General features: G+C 47.4%; 1 protein-coding gene across 4 annotated transcripts; it reads left to right on the top strand.

Moving 5' to 3' along the window:
- The first annotated feature begins 133 nt into the window (after positions 1 to 133).
- On the top strand, positions 134 to 19,116 carry GTPBP1 (GTP binding protein 1). 4 transcript variants are annotated; one of them, XM_064420213.1, is made up of 14 exons: positions 567 to 1,756; positions 2,711 to 3,812; positions 5,468 to 5,579; positions 7,773 to 7,953; positions 9,007 to 9,355; positions 9,811 to 9,934; positions 11,859 to 11,973; positions 12,430 to 12,574; positions 12,717 to 12,899; positions 13,703 to 13,838; positions 14,392 to 14,570; positions 15,075 to 15,272; positions 16,374 to 16,415; positions 16,853 to 19,116. In XM_064420213.1, exons 3-14 carry the CDS (start codon positions 5,474 to 5,476, stop codon positions 16,943 to 16,945), a joined length of 1,851 nt encoding a protein of 616 aa, XP_064276283.1. In that variant the 5' UTR covers positions 567 to 1,756; positions 2,711 to 3,812; positions 5,468 to 5,473; the 3' UTR covers positions 16,946 to 19,116. The 4 variants fall into 4 exon arrangements, with proteins under 4 accessions (XP_064276281.1, XP_064276282.1, XP_064276283.1 ...); XM_064420211.1 differs by lacking the exons at positions 567 to 1,756; positions 2,711 to 3,812 and adding an exon at positions 134 to 358; XM_064420214.1 differs by lacking the exon at positions 567 to 1,756 and having other exon boundaries at positions 2,707 to 3,812.
- The last annotated feature ends 994 nt before the right edge of the window (positions 19,117 to 20,110 follow it).

Below are 20,110 nucleotides of genomic sequence, written 5' to 3'. Positions count from 1 at the left end.
CGCTTCGAGGGGGCGTGGCCTCCCCTCATGAATAACCACTACACCACCCACCGTCGCCATGGCAACATGCAAATGTAGCCGCTGCGCCGCCGGTGATTGGCGGGCGCCGCCTTGGCGGGCCCGGGGGCGGCGCCGGGGCGGAGAGCCGGGCAGGGAAGGGAAGATGGCGGCGGCGGAGCGGAGCAGATCCCCGGTTCCCGGGGGGTCCCCGGTGCCGGCCTGTATGTTCGCCCCGGAGCCCGGCTCCCCGGGCGGACGGCCTCGCGTGGCGGCGGCCGCCTGTCCCCTCCGCGCAGCCTTCGACGGCGAGGACGGCGAGGCGCTCAACGGCGAGCCCGAGATCGACCTCACCAGTAAGGTAGGCCCGGCGGGGGGGCGGGCGGCGGCGAGCGCCATCACCCCGCCAGGCCCCGCTGCTCTCCGCCCTGCCGCTCGGCCGAGCGCGGGGGCTGCCCCCGCCCCTGGCCGCTGCCCCGCACCTGTCGCAGGAGAGCGAGAGGCTGCGGCCCGCCTGCCTCCGCCGGGACCGGAGCTCCCCCGAGCGCTGCCCCGGCCCCGGCATCACCTGTGCGGGCGGCAGAGCCCGAGGTGCCGTGGGGAGGCGGCCGGGAGAGGCGCACTGAAGTTGTCCCGTGGGCCGGCCGGGACGGGAGGGTGCTGGCAGGCTGCTCCGCCCTGCTCCTTCCCCGGCTGGGCTGCTCGGGGCAACGCCGGCCCGGCGCCGGTGCAGCAGCTCGGGGAGCGCTGGGCTTGGAGCTGTCAGCTGCTGCAACGTCCCGCCGGCGTGTGCTCTCCGCGCTGGGCTCTGCAGTTATCTCTGCTGCCAGTTGTACTAGTTCCTGGGACTTTCCCCACAATCTTAAAAGGAGGTCAGAGCTTGTGGCTTTTGAGCACAAGAGCCCAGTGACAAGGGTGCTCTGCTCTTGCACACAGGGTTAAGGCAACGCAGAAAAGGCTTGTTCGCCTTGTGCAGCTCCTTTCTAGGATCCCAGTGACAAAACTTTGTGGTGGTCTTACTTCTGTCAGAGCCAGTTCTCGCTTCCATCCAGCAGGAAGGTACATTGTAGTAATACATGTGTACCAGAGCCTGCCACTGACTTAGTTGCCTTCTGTCACTGTCTTCTAATTTTTTTTTCCCCAATTGGCCGATCTCTTTAACTGTATGCCTTTTGCTGCCACGGCTTTGGTGCTCTCTCCCACTCTAAAGTCTCCTGAAAATTTAATTCAGTCCACTTGTAATTATGTGATCCAGAAGTTGGCATAGCTGTTGTTTCCTCCTGGTTTTCTGTCATCCCTCCTCTTCATGCTTCCAGCTTAAATTGTTCCAGAGTCCTGGACTTTCTTGCCCTCTGTGTGCAGAGAAGGAAAGAGGAATTGTGTCTGTGGACATGGAAACCTTTTTCTATTTAATGGATTTTTTTTTTACAATGTGGTACTGTATTAAATGTTACAAAGATGTCTTGTAAGGTAGTAAAGAACAGAAATCAAACCTCTAGTATCTATTGATTGTGCCTTAATGAGCTGGACAAGATTTTTATACAGGATGCCAATATTGATCTGTGCTTTGTCTTGGACGTGACTGCTGTGGAAGAGAGCCAAGGAGGATGCCAAGGACTGCATCACTGATTCTTGACAGCCAGGAACCTGACCAAAACTCTGGCAAAGAGAGAAGAGTGCTTTTCTGCCACAAACTCCCGTTTGTAGTGTCAGTCTGTCTTCCATTCCTAGAAATCTGGAGGTGCTGTGGAGGTTATAGGTAAGCATTTTTTTGATCTTTATTACGATTTACTTTTCCATACAACATTGTGCACCTGCTGACTTTTCCCTGGACTTTTCATTCATCCCTACCTTGGATGAGAGCTGAAATTGTGAGCTCTGCTCCATCTTTCTGAATTAATCTTCCACTGTGTGCTCAAAACAGCAATCTCATATGGTGAGAATGCAGTAGCTAACCTGTGCCTCCCTCACGTCCCCACCCCCCCAACTTTTCTCCAGTTGAATTGTTCCACTCCAATCCGTACTTAAAATGGGGGCTCCCACTGCAATCAGTTTGTTTGATAGTTGCTGGTTCTGTCCTGGTCCTTCTGACCCACCCCTTGGCTGTGTTAATACTTTCCCCCAGTCATTTCCCTGTGTGTAAGGTGAGCTCTTTTTGGAGAGGAACACTTTGGGATTCTCTTATCAAGTGCACCTTGTCTCCTGGTCAGGGAAACAGTTCCATTCATCAGCACAAATTCATTACCATGTTGATCTTAATGGGTGTTTGTTTTCCCTTCAGTGCCAGCACACTGCAGCAGTAATCACCTTTCAGGTCAAGAACCATAGCACACAAGGCTATTGGTGAAGCTGATACTCATATTAGACCTACATTGACAACAGAACATAATAGCACTTCAACAATGTATGTCTACAGGGCATAGAAAACAAAATATGACACTACAGAAGGTGCCTTTCCCCCAGCTCCTCAGTGGCTGATGGTGGCTTTCCAGCTGTGCAAAATAACAGGCTCTGTTTTTCCAGCAAAGAGCAGCACTGTGTACCACACAGTATTTGGTTTGCCCCTAATGCTTACAGTTTGTCTGCCTCGTGGAGGCAGGCAAAGCCACCTCTCCCCAAAGACTGGGAAGGGACTTGAGAGATGGCATTTTGAACTTGTGAGGTGTTTCCTAATAATAAAACAATAACTGGTTGTCACTTTTTTGCCTTATAGGAAACTGAGGTTGCTAGACCCGCATGGCTCCTACTGATAACTGCTCAGTGCCTGACAGAGTGGAAAGGACAAAAGTGAACATTTTTGACTTTGTGAAAGCCTCTTAAAAACATTCATTCGTAGTGCAGCCATGGAGGGGTTGCTCGAAGGTGAAAAGCAAAAAAAAGAAGGAGCCAAAATGCTTGTCTTCAACCAAGGAGATAGCAGAGGACAGGAAGCTAAAGAGGTCTTCAAAACAGCACGTCACATCTTGCAGTGATCCAGGAAACCACACAACTGGCTGGGGCTGTGACTGCAGAAATAGTTGTCAGAAACTCTGAAAGCTGCTGTTTTATCTGCAGATACTTCTCTTGATGTCCTGCTGTGTCATATGGGCTGTAAGCTTCATCGGCCACGGAGTAAACTTTGGAGGCAGTGTGCTACAGGAGCACCCTTCAGGAGCGCCTTTGCATGGCAGTGAAAGCAGCAGTGTGGGGGAACAGTGTTGTGGGCTGATGTGAGTGAGCCTGTGCTGTTTGAGGCCCCCAGCCCTCCTGCCTGGCAACGTGAGGAAAGGGTACCATGAGCTGCTGAGTGCCTTGGTGCTTGTTACAGCACCCTGCCTGCTCGTACTGCTGAAGCACTTGGACTCAGGAAAACAAAGCTGGCGATGAGACTTGGAGAAACTGAAGTTGGTTTGCCCTGTGCTGGTGGTCCCTGCTATTTTATTGATGTTTGTGTGTGTTACAGCCTGTTTAATAGATCTTCCTGAGTCCCTGGTTTGTGCTGGTGCACTGACCTAAAGAATGAGCTTGTCTGCTGTGCATCCAGGTATTCCTGAAAGTACCAGCAGGGCAAAATGAGCCCTACACATCAAACCACAGCCTTCCATTCCTGCCTGGATTGAACCTCTCAACAGCTGTTGATTTCACTCTCAGTGCACTTACATCCAGTGACTTCCCTCAAGAAGAAAATGAAACTAAAAGTAAAGCAGAACTGAAAGAAAAACTAATAAAAGCAAAACTCATTCTTTTATGGCATGAATAGAAAGACTGTGACCTTGCAGAGCAGAGTGCTTTGGTACACTTTGCAGACCACTTTGCCAAGTAGTTGAAAGGCTTAGGTAGGGCATGTGTCCAAGAGGGGCACGTGAAGGTGATTGTATCTCTTGTAGCTGTCTGGCCCTTGCAGACACATCCCTGCTGTCTGGGGCCCTTAACATCTGTGGAAAAAGTTGCTTTGGCAGCCTCTGCTGTCTGTGCTTCAGTGTCCCAGCATGCATCACTATGGTTTTGAAAGCTGCTTAAACATTATTTGTGGGGGTTTGGGTTCCTTTACATTCTAGATTTCCAAAGAAGGCCTTCATCAAGTGGTAGTGGTAATAGTGGTAGTAATAGTAGTGGTAAAGGTAGTTTCTCCTTGAAAACACATTGTGTTAACTTTGCTGAGCAAGTCAGGCTGTGGTAGAGAATGCTGGGAGACTGGAGGATGTTATTGCCAATTGCTCTAAACCATATGTTTTAGGCAAACATCTAATTTAGCACAGTTTTCAGTCTCAGTGTATAGTGAAGTGCTTCTGTCTGGGTGTGATTTTTGTGTATGTAGGGACAGCTGTGGATGTCCCTGAGTGTTGGCACAGATGTGCCTATCCTTAGGGCTCTTGGTGGGTGTCAGCCTTTAATAACTGTTACTTGAAGTGCCTTTTTCACAGAAATGGGTATCAATTGCTACAGCTATCAGGCTACTCAGGGATGCTCAGCCACCAACAGATTTGTAACCATGGAGGCAGCCAGAGAGCAGGTAGAGTGCTGATGGAGGTCTCCTTGGTCTGGCACTGCCATGCCACCATTGTGGCTGCTCTGTGCAAGTGTCCTCAGCTCTGCTGTGTGAGCAGTGCAGGTTTCTGCCAGAAATGGTGCTATTCCGTTCTAGGAAAAATCATTCCTGAAGCACTCTCTTGTCCTCATTTCCTGCTTTGTTTTTGTTTTATTTTGTCATTCTCTTGATGTTCCTGCAGGGAAGGGCAAAGGAAGTTTGATTATTGCAATATCTGCAGTCAAAGTTTGTTGGTAGCACAGCTGCTGGCCTACAAAACTGCAGCTCTCCACTGCTGAAACCTCCAGATGTGCTCATACAAATTGCTTTGCATGTCTGCCCCTCAGCACCATTGTGTGAAGTACCTACAATTTGAAAATAATGCTTATTTATGCTCTCTCCTTTCCTTCTGCCCCCTCAGAAAACAGAAAGGGACATCAAATGCATGAAAGACTTAAAAGATGCTCTGGATTTTGGTGCCCAGGTGTTCTCTGCAGTGGGGTCTGGCTGGCTTTCTCTGACTGTCCAGTCATGTTTCAGGGGAGCAGCAGCACTCTTTGCAGCAGAGACTGTGGAGTACCCAGCTAAGGAATTTCTGTGGAGAAAAATCTGCTCCCCTTTCTGTTTTCCTTGAATGAAAACATATTGGAGTGTTCACTTAAATGTGGCTTTTAAACATTGGTTACATCAAAATAAGATGCTTGGTATTCTTACTTGCTTTGAAGTGTATTTTCCTGCATAAATGAACTCTGAGCTCAGACAAACAACCTTGTGCTGTGTCACAAGGAAATAGCTGTCAGCAGAACTGGTTTAAAAAACAAAACAAAACCACCACAAAGCGGTCCTGGAAAAAGAGTCCTTCTCTTTCAATAAAGCACATAGATTGATTGTGCTTGTAACTGAAACTGGTTTTCAAATTGTTTGCCTGACATCTGCAAATAGATATTCAATCTTTTTTTCCAGCTGGTGATGGTGAGTCCAACTTCAGAGCAGTATGACAGTTTGCTCCAGCAGATGTCAGAGAGGATTGATGAGGGATGTGGGGAGACCATCTATGTCATTGGACAAGGATCAGGTGAGTATAGCTTCTCCAGCAAAACAACAACAAATTATTAAAATTATAAGAAAAACCTCATTCATGTAACTAGACTGCTGCTTACTTTTCCAGAATGACTTGAAAATGTCCATAAAATATAGCAGAATATGCGGGACAGATTCTTTTGTTTTATTCCTGCCAACAACTGTTTCATGTAATGGAACTAAATATATTTTTTTAATAAAATCATGCAAGTTCTTATTTGGAAATAAGGCATATCTTGTCTGAGCACACCAGGAAAAGACAAAGAATCTAAAATGATAATAACAGCTTCAGTACAGATGTCCTCAATGTCTGTGAAGGTCTTGTTCTGTTTGATTTGGTTCATTGCTCCGTTGGAATAACATATTTTTACCCCACAGGAATTTATTATAGATACTTGACGTAGCCAAAATATATGCTGCTGACTTTCTGTGGTAGTATGTGTCTGCTATGAAGGGAAAGGTTTTCCTTTGCTTTGCATGAGATCTTTATTGTCACATTAATTTGCATGTGACTGCAGTCATTTGCCTTTGCAGATTTTAGCAGTTAGCATGGATTACATTTTTGTTCTTTTTGACAATTTGAGTATTTGTGTCTGATGCTGGTAAAGGGCAAAGCATGCCCTTGCTTTGAAATAGAAATTTCTGGATATAAAATAATTGTCTATGGTTATCAACAGGCAAAAGGCATATTTCAAGCATACTGGATACCTACTGAATATGAAGTTGTCATGATCAGACATTTGCTGTGTTTGAGGAGGAATATGAAACCCTGCCAGGATTGGCTGAAATAATGGAGGGAGGGGGCTGTGTAATCTCAGAACTGTGTGCTTTTTGGGGTTTTTTTGAGTTTTCTCAAGCAGCCAACATAGAGGAGAAGCCAGAATTAGATGGGCAGTGTTCATGCAGCCAAGGATTGTGCTCTTGCCACCAAGCAAGCTTCCCAATGTAGCCTGTATCCTTGGTGTTTGGGATAAGCACATCTGCAGTGGAGGTCTAGCTAGTCAGGCTGGTACCTGCTTTCTCTTCTAGGATACCTTGTGAGAATGTTGACTGGTAGTTGTTGCAGTGATTGACTTAGAAATAGGCGTTCGTTTCTTAAAATATGAGGTTAAACATCTGACTTCATTTTCGGTTGCAGTGTAGTCGAGGAGGATGAGAATATTTTCAGCAGAGAAAGGATCTTGGTATCCCTGCCACTGTCGCTCCTTCTCATTCCCTTTCAGCATGTGTGATTTTGATCATCCCAGATACCCAACTCAGCTGGCTGAGAAGCAATTGAAGACTGCCACAGGAAGATTATTTGTTCACCAGTAGTGACCTTTCCCTTTCTCCCTTGGGTCTTGCTATCTCCTGTCCCCTACCGTTCGTTCCCCTCCTCTAACCCAAGGCTTGTTTTAGTACTCCTCAGTCTCAGCCAGCTTATGAGCAAGGCTGGAAATTGCCCAGTAACTCTGCTAGTTTTAGAGCTGGGCAGTAATTAAAATGCTGATAAGTTCATGCAAACTGCAGTTCCTGCTTAGCAGCCGATGAGTCAGCCATGCATATGAACATGTACACATGGCAATAACTTTGGTCATCTGGGTGCAGTGGGGCTCTCCACCTTTGTTTGTTGTTTTGTGGGCTTTTTTTATCCACAGAGGAGATTCTGGGGTCAAATCTGTGCATCTTCACAGCACCTGGATTGGGAAAGAGACAATGGTGGCCTTGACCCTGTCTAGATAGTTGCCACTGGCACGCTCTTACTGTCAGCTCTTTTGCTTGGGGAAGCAGTGCCACATTTACTGAGCACAAAAACTCAGAGCTTTCCTTTTGTTAATGCTTTACCTCTTCTTGCAATATGAGAGGAGATACTTTATCTGCCTGAAGGACACAAAGTACCTTCAGCAGGTGAAGTAAGGGAATTAGAAATGTGTCTGTGTTGCCAATCCCTATGTATTTGCTTGTAAAGATTGTGAAGAGAACTCCTCTAGATGAAAGATGGTGATTTTCTAGTGTCTCTTAAGACTTAGAGCGAAGACCATCCCTTTTTATTTTGGGCCAAGGGTGTTTATTCTGTGTACGTGGCCGACACCTCCAGTCCACATACAAATCCTGGTGGCTGTGAAGGTCCCAGGCAGGATGACAGTGCTGCTGCCTCTTGCAAGGTGGTGCTCACTGACTGCCCTTTGTCTCCTCCACACCACACCAGACGGGACTGAGTACGGGCTGAGTGAGGCAGACATGGAGGCGTCCTACGCCACGTTGAAGAGCATGGCAGAGCAGATCGAGGCAGACGTGATCCTCCTGAGGGAGCACCAGGAGGCCGGGGGCAAGGTGCGCGACTACCTGGTTCGGAAACGTGTGGGTGACAACGACTTCCTGGAGGTCAGGTGAGGAGCCGGGTGGAGACAGGGTTAGTCAGCAGCTCAGCTGCATTTTTACTGTGTGAGCAGTGCGTGGTGCTGAGCCAGCAACGCCGCTTCAGGTCGGGGTGTTGGAGCTGCCCAACAAAGGGAGTCGAGCTTCGCCCCTCCTTGCTGATGAAATTGCCTTTTTGTTGTTGTTGCTGTCTCTTTTGTGAGTGAACTGTTGGTGGAAATTTGCCTGTGTTTAGCAGAGGGCTGTTGCTCTCTGGGTGACAGCCTCTCAGTTGGGGGCATCTTTTTGTATGCTGGGTTGCATACAGGGGAGTCACATGTGCACATGTGGCTGTGTGTATGTGTATATGTGCACGCTGCTGGAACACAATACTTTTGACAAAGGATCCGGTTCTGTTCCAAGACTCTGATGATCCAAGTCACCTTTTAATGGACATATACTAGCTTATATAACATGACCTGAGAGTCTGCTCAGACCTGGATGGAGAGGATTTCCAACATTTGCCAACAGCCATAATAGCTACATTGATCAAAGAAGGAACTTGGTGTAGGACATGGCTTTCTCCTAAAAGATTTCACTTTTTTTTAGCTTATCCTTTTCTGGGAACAACGATTTTAATTTTTGTGCTCTTCTTAGCGCTTGGTGCTGTTGCAATATAAGAAATGTGAGAAAGGCAGAGGTGTTCTAGATCAGCTTGGGATTTAGTCTTCCTTTTGAATTGCCACAGTGTTTATGTTGATTACGGAGACAAGGAGTTGGAATAGAGACACTCTGTGTGGCATCAAGCAACGTCACGTTCAGTTGTCTATGTTATGGACACCTGTGACAGTGTTCCCAGTCTTCCACATCCCAGTCCCCAGAGTCTGGGATCTCCTCTGTTAATTAATAACTATAAAAGAATCTCTGCTTTGCTTGTGAAGCTCTAACATTTTTTAATCTCTGTTTGAAGGATGGGGATCAAAAGCCAGTTATTTGTGGGAACAGTGATATTTTGGTTTTTTTGATGACTTGCTCATTTCTTCAGGTCCCATGTTTTACCAGGCTCCTTTTCCTTTCCCCTGCAGGGTGGCAGTGGTTGGCAATGTGGACGCAGGGAAGAGCACCTTGCTGGGTGTCTTGACTCACGGCGAGTTAGACAACGGCCGGGGCTTTGCTCGGCAAAAGCTCTTCCGCCACAAGCACGAGATCGAGTCAGGCCGCACCAGCAGTGTGGGCAATGACATTCTGGGCTTCGACAGCGAGGGCAACGTGGTGAACAAACCTGACAGCCACGGTGGCAGCTTGGAATGGACAAAGATCTGTGAGAAATCCACCAAGGTCATTACTTTCATTGACCTGGCTGGTCATGAAAAGTACCTGAAAACCACCGTCTTTGGCATGACCGGCCACTTGCCTGACTTCTGCATGCTTATGGTAGGTAGCAAGAAAGATGGACCATACCAGCTGGAGTGGAGCTCTTCACAGCTTTTACAGCGTCAGCTTCTTTTCTGTTGCAAACTGTCTGTGGGGTTTTGGAGGGAGGCAGCATCTCATAGTGCAGAAGAGCAGAAGCCTCTGTGGCTGTCTGTCCTGTATTGTGAGGCAAGTGCCCCAGGACTGTCAGTCCCAGACAGGCTCAAGGTTTGTGATTCTTGAAAGTGGAAGGATTTCTGAATTTTAGAAAACCTTGTTAAAACTGGGGAGAAATGAGTCAGTCCTTTGCCAGTGTGCAGTGACATCTGAGATGAGCTGGGCCTGGTCATATGGCCCCGGTGGCACATCTACAACTTAACCACAGTCTGCTGTATGTCTGACACAAGTCCTTCTCTGTAATCCATCTTACTGCTGAAGAAGCATTGACATCCCTGTATTTTATATCCCTGGTGTAGGTTGGGAGTAATGCTGGGATTGTTGGAATGACCAAGGAGCACTTAGGCCTGGCGCTTGCACTTAACGTTCCTGTCTTTGTTGTGGTGACCAAGATTGACATGTGCCCTGCCAACATCCTGCAAGGTGAGTCTTACAGGCTCTCTCCAGAGCTGTTTCTTACTTCTGTGTTGCTGTCCTCTGCTTGGGTTCAGGAATTACTGCGGGAAGAAAGCTGCTTAATCTGGTTCTGACTGCATCCTAAACATCTTCCAGAAATCTATCCTTTTCTCTTGCTCATTTTGACGTATACTCACCTTGTCAAACTTACCCACACTAGGGACTCAGCTTAGCAGCCCAAAAGTGTTTGCTACAAGGTTTTGTTTAATTGAGCTCTAAGAGGAGCAGCATACAGTTGGTGTTTGGGCTTTGCTTCTCTCTGGATATTTAAACCTGGAGGAAAAGTCTGGAAGTTCTTTTGGAACCTGCTTTCCTCCCTGCCCACAGTTTGAGTGTGATCTTAAGCTGTGATTGGACTTGATCTCCCCCTGCTGTTAGTGAAGGGGCAGCTGCTTGTTACCTCCTGCTCACCTGGGCACTTCTCAGGTATACTGGCACAGCTACAGCAGCTCTTTCCTCTTGTCTGAACAACCAACCAACACTTAATAAATCATGGTTTAAAGCAGCTGCATATGTAGGCTATGGTAGCAGGATGGGAGGCAGGACTAAACACAAGCAGGGATGGCAATAAGTAGCATGGGCTAGTGATTTTTTTCTCAGCAGAGTTAAAGAAGCACCTCTAACCCCAGCAATGTCCTATTAACCCATGCATGATGTTTGTTCAGGCTGTGACCTATTCTCACTTTTAAAATTGTCTTTAAGCGTTTCTCACGCCTTCAGAAACGTGCTGTGGTTAATTGGAGCAATGGGTTTTTTTCATAATCAGTCCTAAGAATCAGAGAAGTGAATGCTCCTGGTATTGTTTGTAGTTCAGTGTGCTACTATAAAAATCCTAAATATGTTTCAGGCAGATAGATGCATGTGATCAGAAGATAACCTGTATACCTCTATACTAGTTGTTTGGCAAATAAATGTAAAGCCTGATCATAAGATAATAACTGGGAAGGAGGGAGAACCTTTGGCTCAGTGTGAGGAGAGAAGAGCTGCTCTAGGGAAAAGCTACTCCTGTGACATGCTCTGTTTAAAGTAAACAGACTCAAGATTTGACTCAAGTGTATCTGTGAAGAGCAGATGGCCTGATTAGATGTTTGTGTTTCTGTATCCAAAACATTACTTTCCCATAGGCAATCACTTGTTTACAAAAATATGTCTATTTGGATGACAATTGTAGAACATAAATTATTTGCTCTTTTGAGCCCTTAGTATCCTTTTCTGTTTTTTCTTTATTTATTGTCAGGCATTTTGTAGGAGGTTGATACTGGTGCATCAGGTAATGCCCCTGCTGGCTGCTGCATATGAGGCTTAAAAAATAAGTTAAAAACAGGCAAAAGCTGAAAATTTGGAGCCATGAGATTTGTCCCAAACCACTGATTTCTGAATATGGTCCACCCACATTGTCCTAGTCTATGATGATAATCTTTACCTCTTTCATGCTTCTCCAGCCTCCTATGGCAAGTTGACTGCCAGGGAAAATGTATTGAGGTTTGTTTGGTCAAAATTTATTTGCAATTAGCTTATTCTCAAATATTTCTGTCACTGAGTCCTGATTTTCAATTAATTCACTATGAAAAATCCTTTCTAGAAAGAGGAAATACCTTGTAACTGCTTAAAGCTACTAATAGACAGCTACAAAATGTCTACTTCACAGCATTGCAAACTTGTCTGTCCATGTGTGGCCTCGCTTGGCAGCAGGCTAGCTGGCATGAAATGGAAGATGGAATGGCTCCTAAGTCCTACCTGGGCTGCAGCAAACTCACAGTCTCACCTTTAGCCATCTTCTCCTGTCTTATCTGTGGCCAGAGCACCCGTCTCCCTGTGGGGAGAGACCCCACAAAAGCGATTTGTGAAGAGGGGAGATGCTGCCCTAACAATATTCATTTCACCCTTTAAGAAACCCTGAAGCTGTTACAGCGACTGCTGAAGTCCCCAGGGTGCAGGAAGATTCCCGTGCTGGTTCAGAGCAAGGATGATGTCATTGTAACAGCCTCCAACTTCAGCTCAGAGAGGTAACGGGAGCAGAGGAGAATCATTTCTCTTTCAATCCTATGTGGAGACTGGGTGAGGAGATTCAGAGTCCCATTGTCTAGATGTGTGAAGGTTGCATCTGCCATGTGGAGTGTGTTCCATAAGAGTGTGTTGATTTTGAGGTTGACCTGCTTGTGTTCCCCTCTCTGAGGCAGAAATGAGAGGCTGCTCCTGGGCAGTCTGCAGAAGACAGCAGGGCATTTGGCTTCCTTCAATCCTTTCTTCAGAACCTTACACCTTTTCCTAAATGTCATTGGAAGGCAGAGGCAATGTTGCAGGTTTTCAAACATGGGGTGTTGTGCATCTGACTACTTGCCAGGCTCTCCCTTCCTAGCACAGTATATTGAATTAGTCCCAAGATTTTGGAAGTCTCCCTACATGTGGAAAGCCAGGTAGGAAGGTGAACTAACTCCATTTTCATCAATTTTCCTTTACAGGATGTGCCCAATTTTCCAGATTTCAAATGTTACTGGGGAGAATCTAGATTTGCTGAAGATGTTTCTTAATCTCTTGTCTCCACGGACCAGTTACAGGGAAGAAGAGCCAGCAGAATTCCAGATAGATGATACTTACTCTGTCCCGGTAAGGGCTCTGGTATTTGGAAGAATATTGTGTTCCCTCTTTTAGACTGAAGAAGGTATCTTCTCTAGAGAGGAGAGTTCTAGAGCTGTTCCTGTGGCCTGGTAGAGTAACCACAATTACTGTTTCTGCTTTTTTGGCATAGGGTGTAGGAACAGTTGTCTCTGGGACGACACTGAGAGGCCTAATCAAGCTAAATGACACCCTGCTGCTGGGGCCAGATCCCCTTGGCAACTTCCTCCCCATTGCTGTCAAGTCCATCCACCGCAAGAGGATGCCTGTCAAGGAGGTGCGGGGAGGCCAGACTGCCTCCTTTGCCTTGAAGAAGGTGAGATGATCTCCTCCTGTTCCTCCAGGACAGGAACTGCCCTCTTAATTCTCAAGTGTTCTCGGAGTTCAGCTGCAGTCAGGCTGTTTCTACAGCAATCAGCTGCCTCACGTTGCAGTGGAATGGAATCCCATAGAACCTCTGTGATTCCACATCCTGGTTTTTCCTCCTAGGAGCTGCCAGGGGATAGCAATGCCACTAGATAATGATGTTGGAGATACCTAATAAAGTGGAGGCATTGCAAGAAAAGTCTCCTTTCGTGCTGGAATTGCATTAGTAGACTGGACAGTGTATTTACACTACTTGTTTTGGCTTGTAGGACCAGCTGCATGATTTGGGATTTAAAAATCAGCAAAATTTGATATGACTTCTCTTGCAAAAGGTTGCTGTCAATAGAAGCTGCACTGATTTTAAGGGGACGTAGTTTAAGCTACGCCATACTTCATGTGTTCAGGCTTATCAAGTTATATTAACAGACATCATGATTTAGGAGAGGTCATTTTCTTGAATAATGTGCAACCAGGATGTATGTTTTGCTTTTGAAGGATCAGTGAGGTAAATGTGTCAAGTGTCCAGCATTTCCAGTACTCTAAAGCTTCCCTATAAACTTCAGCTGAATTTGATTTTTGCAACCTTTACATAATATCCTATACATAACATACAGATATGCAGCTATTGCCTTTTTCTGGGTATGAGGTAGTATCTGTTAAATTCCTTAGGATTTTGCTGGATGCAGTCAGCCAGAGCAGCAGATTTCTTCCCTGGAGAATCACGCTAAGGTTTTCTGTGTGTCTGCTTTTCAGATCAAGCGTTCTTCCATCCGGAAGGGCATGGTAATGGTGTCACCCCGCCTGAATCCACAAGCGTCCTGGGAGTTTGAAGCAGAGATTCTGGTGCTCCATCACCCCACCACCATCAGCCCACGATACCAGGCCATGGGTATGTGTGCCAGTGCTGGATTGTCTTTGTTTCCCAGTGGTGGCATTTTGTATCAGATCTAGTCTAAGATAATTTTGCTCCTGATGTGTCTGCCAACATGAATATAAGCCATAGTTCCTGGTTTTGCCTTTACCAGCATTGTGGAAGAGAGTGGAAGGGAGGGAGAGGGAAGGGAGCTTATGGAGGAGAGTGGGGAGGCTGTAAGGCATAAAGGAGATGTGTGCTCTCAAGTGTAGTTGGAATCTGCCTGTCCTATGTCTCTGTAGTGCAAAGATTCTCCACTTTCAAATGCTGATGGAAAGACTCATTTTGGGTCCTGCCCTCTAGCCCAGTTGCTTGGTGTGTAGGATTCTGTTGAGGGTGCTTCAGGACAGGCAGGATTTCAAGGCATCTGTTCTAGCTTATGTGCATGTTCTTTTTGGGATGGAACAAAGGCAGCTGCGTGACCCATACGGTCTTTGCTGTAGGGTGAGGAGCTGCCTCAGATGTGTCTCTGAAGCTCGTTCCAGTAATGGGCCTGGCTGCTGAAAGCCCCTGTGCTTTACTTTCACAGTGCATTGCGGCAGCATCCGTCAGACAGCCACGATTCTCAGCATGGACAAGGACTGCCTGCGGACAGGGGACAAAGCCACGGTGCACTTCCGCTTCATCAAAACCCCGGAATATTTACACATAGACCAGCGGCTGGTCTTCCGGGAAGGCCGCACCAAAGCCGTGGGTACCATCACTAAGGTAAAGGCTGCTGAGTCCCACTTGCTTTGCCCATTAGCTACTTCTTGCACTGAGAAGCCAGCAGGAGAATCAAAATAGCTTTGGAAGATGGAGGGAAGAGGCTGTGCTTCAACCATATGCACCAGGCCTGACAGGGGTTGAGGGTGACTGATGTGCTTTGTCATGTGGTGGGTCTTTAGCTGGTGCGAATGAGGGAATGTAAAGGGAGGGGCTGAGCCATGTGCTGCTGGTTCTTAAGGCTCAGTCTCTTTCTGACGTCTTGTAGCTGCTCCGTTTGAGTCATGTTGTGGAGGTTAGAGTGTCACCTCAGCCAAGTGGCCCTTTCCAAGGGTGGAAGATCAGAGGTCTAGGTTTCTTTGAACAGTTGCTGCTGCTGCATTCTTCTCCTTATGGTTATTTTTACAAATTCTCCTGAGGCTTTTTGTTAAAAAGCAGCGTTGAACCTCGCCAGATCATCCTGGCTATTTTAATGCTGAGTTTGGCCTCTCCCTTTGCAATTTGCAGCTACTCCAGACCACCAATAACTCACCAATGAACTCCAAGCCACAGCAGATCAAGATGCAGTCAACGAAGAAGGGCGCTGTTTCGAAACGAGAGGATGGTGTTCCTGCCGCTGGGGCGGCAGCTGGAGGCCCGGCAGCTGGGGATGAGGCCCCCTCAACAGCTGCAGCACCACTGACACCCACTGCCCTGCAACCATTGGTAAGTGAGGAAAATACCATGTCTGTCCTAGCTGTTTGTGTCATGGTTTCACCTGTTGGAGGAAGGGCACTCTAAAGCACATGTATTATCCCTTCATACCTTGAACTCACCTTGCCGCAGAAATGAATAGAAATATAAGTAGTCTTGCATCAGGAATCATAATTCTCTGATGACTCCATGGTTGACCTTCGAGCAGACAGCAGCTCAGGGTACTGGGACAATTCAGGCTGGACTTCAGGAAGTGTCTAGTCTAACCTCCTGCTCTAAATAGGATTAGCTGTGAGGTCAGACCAGGTTGGCTCAGGGTTTTATCCAGTCATGTCTTAAAAACCTCCCAAGGAGGAAGACTGCACAACCTCCCTTGGCAACCTGTTTCACTGCTTTGACCATGTGCACAGTGAAGAAGTGTTTCTATATACCCAGTAGCTGAACTAGTGAAACATATAACAACCAGTCACAGAACAAGTCTTCAGTGTCTGAATGAGAGGTAGAATATGCCTCCACTAGAGACATTACAACCTAAGTATTAGGCTCAGGTCATCTACCCTGTTGAAAAATAAAGATGGGGACATCCAAGGAGAAGGAAAGGCTTTAAGTTTCCCTTTAGAGAAATTTATCCAGGTTGTTTTGTTGGTTAGGATTTCTCAGTTCAGCTTGTCCATGGAGGATGCCTAGTCTTTCTGGCCTGAAAGGAATGGAAACTCAATTCTCACTGGAGGCCTACTGGTCAGTTTTATTACTGATAGAAGAAATGTCTTCTTCTTGTAGGTACCTCCTCAGGAAGTGAAGGGTTCAGGAACTGACTCTGTCAAGTGACAGTGTTCCCCTTCTTAATTCTAGCTATATTAGTTGCCATGGTCAAATCTCACCCTTTTGAGCCAGACTGCTTGTCAAAGGAGGCCCCCTGGCAGGGGTTCTCTCCCTCTGCATATGCTTGGGGCTTCACACCAGTCCTCCATCTTGTCCTTGTCTTTTTGTAGCGTCAGTGTGGTTGTAAGTAGTGGTCCCAGCTTGCTCTTTGTTTCATCCCTCCCCCTGAGGCTCTGGGTTGCTTTTGTTCTTGCTTACGTCTTCCTCTCTCTCCTTGCTGCGTCCCCTCAGCCTGCACTGGATGAAGAGCCCCACATCCGTGAGGGCAATAAGGTATTTGGCTGCTCTCAAAGAGAAACAGGGGGTTTGCTGAGGTTGGGAAAAGTCAGGTGAGCCTGAGAGCCATGGTGGGGGGTGGGGGGTTCTCCTTCAATTCTGTACAAAGTCAAGGGAGCCTGAGGCCTGGATTTCCTGTATGCTGAGCCCCATGGCACTTGCTGGCTCTCATGGGAGTGAAACATTTAGAAACTTGGGAAATCAAAGTCTTCCCAGCTTGAAGGGCAAAACTTCCTGGTGCATCTGTCTCTCCTCCTTCCCTCATGGTGTGCCTGTCTCCCTCCTGCCTTATCTCCTTCCTGCAGTGGTAGAAAGCTGATCAGTCACAACTGCCCTGCTGCTGTCTGAATGTGTGTGTGATCCATCTGAATTCCTGCTGTGTTGATATCCCAGCTGAGGGGTTGCTTTGTACTAAAGTCAGTCTTGTTTTTCAGTCAAAAGTCGGAGGAGGAGGCCGTCGACGTGGGGGTCAGCGCCATAAAGTGAAATCTCAGGGAGCCTGTGTGACTCCTGCCAGTGGCTGCTGAATTTCTTATTCCTCCTCTCTCTGAAGAATTCCTCCCCATCCCTTCATTTCTTATCCAAAAGATCCAGAGCAGCGTAAACCAAAACCCATCCCAGCTGATTGGCTGCAGAAGAATCGTCCCTCCTCCCTGCAGAAAGCGATGGAGAGGAGCATAATTTATAAGCTAATGAAGGTGATAAGACAGAGAACTGAGTAACTGACACCTTCCTCCTCCCCCTGTCGACACATTTTTGTACATCATGGGCTTAGTTTTTATTCTTATTAGTTTTTATTATATTTTGTGTGCATGAAGATGAGAGGAGTCTGGATAGAGCTGCAAAGAGCCAGTTAGTTGCCTCCCTCCTCCCTCACCCCTTTCTGTCCACAGGACTTGCTGCTCTCCCCTATTTGCTGTCTCAGATCCAGGGGTTATCAGATGCCTGAAATTTCAGACTTGCAAAGGTTAAAACAGGTTCTTTAGGATGGCTCCATGGAGCATCGTTTCATCACCACTGTGGCCTTGTGCCAAATATGTTTTGGATTCCCTCCCTCTTAAACTATTTCTAAGTGGATTTAATTTAATGTTGTAATGACTGAAGTGTGAAGGAGATGGTGAGAAAGTTCCTTAGTTGGAGATCTAAGAGGGAAACAAATTGGAACGCAGTTTTAGATGTTAAGTTCAGGGATCCTCTGCTCAATATCCTCAAATAATGTTGAAAGCACTTAAAATTTTAACTGGCAACAGAGTTAAATGGGCAGATATTTACCCAACCAGTTCCCCTTCCCATCGTGCTGCTTTTCCCAGTGTTTGTTCAGTGCACATTGGAGCAAATCTAAGGTGCCTCCCAAGGCTGCAGCAGCTCCAGTGACAGTATTCAGAACAGTGCAGGAGCACTCAGTCCGTCCCTTGAGCCAGAGAAAGCCTTCTCACCTCGACGGACAGAGGCCACAGGTGGAAAGATACCTTTGGAGCAGAGACACCAAGCTAACATGACCTCCCCTTGATTTTGTTTACTCCAAGATTTCCAAAACCTTTTTGGAACTCACTGGCCAAACTTTGCCATGGCAGAAGCAGGATTTGTCTTCTCCCCTCTTGGCCAAAGAGGGCAGTGACAAATTGGTACCAAATTTACAGAAGTGCTTTCAAGGTTGGAAGTACATGGTAATTTTTCTGACTTAAACTGATTTTTTTTAAGATTTTATTTTTCTTAATGAGAAATTGTGGCTTCTCCAAGAAGGCCCTGCAAGGACAGTTTACAAATTACTGTTAGAATGGTTTTTTTAACCATTTAATGAGTTTTTCAAGTGATTGATTCCCTGCTTATTTTGATCTCTTTTCTTCTAACCCTGCCTCCTCCCTTGGCTCCAGTGAGGACAGGAATTATCCTCTGCCAGCTTGTGGTGAGCTCTGGGAGCATGGTAGCATTTTGAGGAGGAGGTGGCATCCTCAGCAAATCATGGCTCCCCCCAGCAGGCACGGTCAGGCTCGGTTTCTCTGAGGGCTTCTTCCTCCAATGAAGGACTTTTATTTTAATCAGAGAGAGACTGCAAAGTTTCTGTCCCTCCTTAGGGGGTCGTTCCTGTTCCTCACTCTGTGTCACCTGTGTGGAGTTGATTGCAGCTCACCTTGTGACTCGGGGTAGGGCTCCAGGCCGGCGGAGGCAGAGCGCATCTCCCGCTGCCAACACCAGCACTCCAAGAGCATTAAAGCGGCACGGGAGAGGCAAGAAACGTGGTTTGGAGACCAGGGTCCTTTGCCTTAGAGACTGCAGTGGGTGGAAGGAGGAGGTCAGTCCTTTTCCAAGCTTTGTGCCTAAATACCAGCACTCTCCTGGCCAGGGAGGAACTATAGGCGGCTACAACACTAATAGCACCCGCATTGTGAGGGGGTGTGAGGTGTGGCTAAGCAGGGCACGAGGGCTTGGCTTGTTTGTCTTCTGGCCCTGTAGCAGCATCAAACTGCATCTGATTTCACTGCCCTCTGCTTCTGAGGGGAGCAGGGAGCTCCAGGCGGTTTTCTCTTTCTCCATTCCTTGTGCTCCAAATGAAGGAGACTGCCGAGACTGAAAGAAGGTTCACTTCAATTTGTGCAAAGGAGGTGGTGTGATCTCCCTTTTGTGACCAGCATTTACAGATCACTCAGGCTGGTGTGATCTATAAAATAAATTTTAAAAAAGTTTGTTCCAAGTAAAAGTGTGTCTTCTTGATTTTTGTCCTTCTGGAAAACCAGGCTGAAAGGCAGAGGAAACAGGTTTGCCTGGCACCAGGTTCCTTTGCTGGCTACAAGAGGAGGCTGTGCTCATAGTGACAGCAGGGCAGGGCATGGCAGCACAGGAGAGCTGCTGCTGAGCCTCTGCACAGCCCTGACAGCTTCTACTCTGGCCAAAATGAAGTGCACCTCGGTGGCAGAGTGGTAAAATGAGAACAGGGGCGTGGTGTGAGCTGTGTGTGATGTGAGTGGGTGTGAAGAGCAGCTCTAGCAAATCACTGGGGGCCAGCCCCATGAGAGAAACTGCTAGAGGATGCAGCATTAGCAGAGCACTTGCAGTGCCTGCCTACTGTGCTTCCTGGGACATGCACCTCACCTGTTTCTGCAAATACACTGGGACTCTCCAGGGTTTGCAAGGAGCCTCTTTCTGCCTCCACTTGCTCTCAGAGGTTCACAAAGGCTTCTTCTGCTCTGCACAGCCCTTTCATAGGTAAGTGTGGGCTGTGGTAGCCAGAGCTGAGGCCCACACAGCCCTTCTCCTGGAGAGGGCTGGTCCAGGGCCAGCAGAGAGCAAGCCTGGCCCTAGCGTGGTCTTCTGGGAGGAGCTGCATGGCTATTCCTCAACAGAAGCCCTCCTCCAAGCCCAGGTTAGGCAGACAAAGTTGTGACTCTCCTCAAGCCAGTTCAATTTCCCATTTTCAGCCTTTTTTGTGTATTAACTTCCTCACGCTAAGGAAAATTAAGTATCTCCTTTCTGCTTGCTTTGTAGCTGATGAGTAGTTAGCCCATGTGAAGGAAAAGAGAAGCAAGCAGATCCCCTGCAGTGGGCTTTGTGTCAGGCTTTGCTCCTGCCAACCCAGCCTCCCTTGCTGCTCCTTGGGGCCAAGGTGAGCTCTGCTCATGGTAAGACAGAGGATGGGAAGGCTTGGGAGGTGACTGCAGAATGAGGACAGCCCTGATATGAGACTTAAATCCAGT

The sequence above is a fragment of the Passer domesticus genome, chromosome 5 (genome assembly GCF_036417665.1).
Source record: "Passer domesticus isolate bPasDom1 chromosome 5, bPasDom1.hap1, whole genome shotgun sequence".
Taxonomy (NCBI): Eukaryota; Metazoa; Chordata; class Aves; order Passeriformes; family Passeridae; genus Passer; species Passer domesticus.
This window is presented reverse-complemented; position numbering and strand designations above follow the sequence as displayed.

Bases quoted from the DNA above. Each gene is read 5' to 3' on its own strand.
- GTPBP1 (XM_064420211.1), top strand. From the start codon at position 164: ATGGCGGCGGCGGAGCGGAGCAGATCCCCGGTTCCCGGGGGGTCCCCG. The intron at 7,954-9,006 runs GTGAGGAGCCGG...TTTCCCCTGCAG, and splicing joins AACGACTTCCTGGAGGTCAG to GGTGGCAGTGGTTGGCAATG. The intron at 15,273-16,373 runs GTAAGTGAGGAA...GCGTCCCCTCAG, and splicing joins CCACTGCCCTGCAACCATTG to CCTGCACTGGATGAAGAGCC.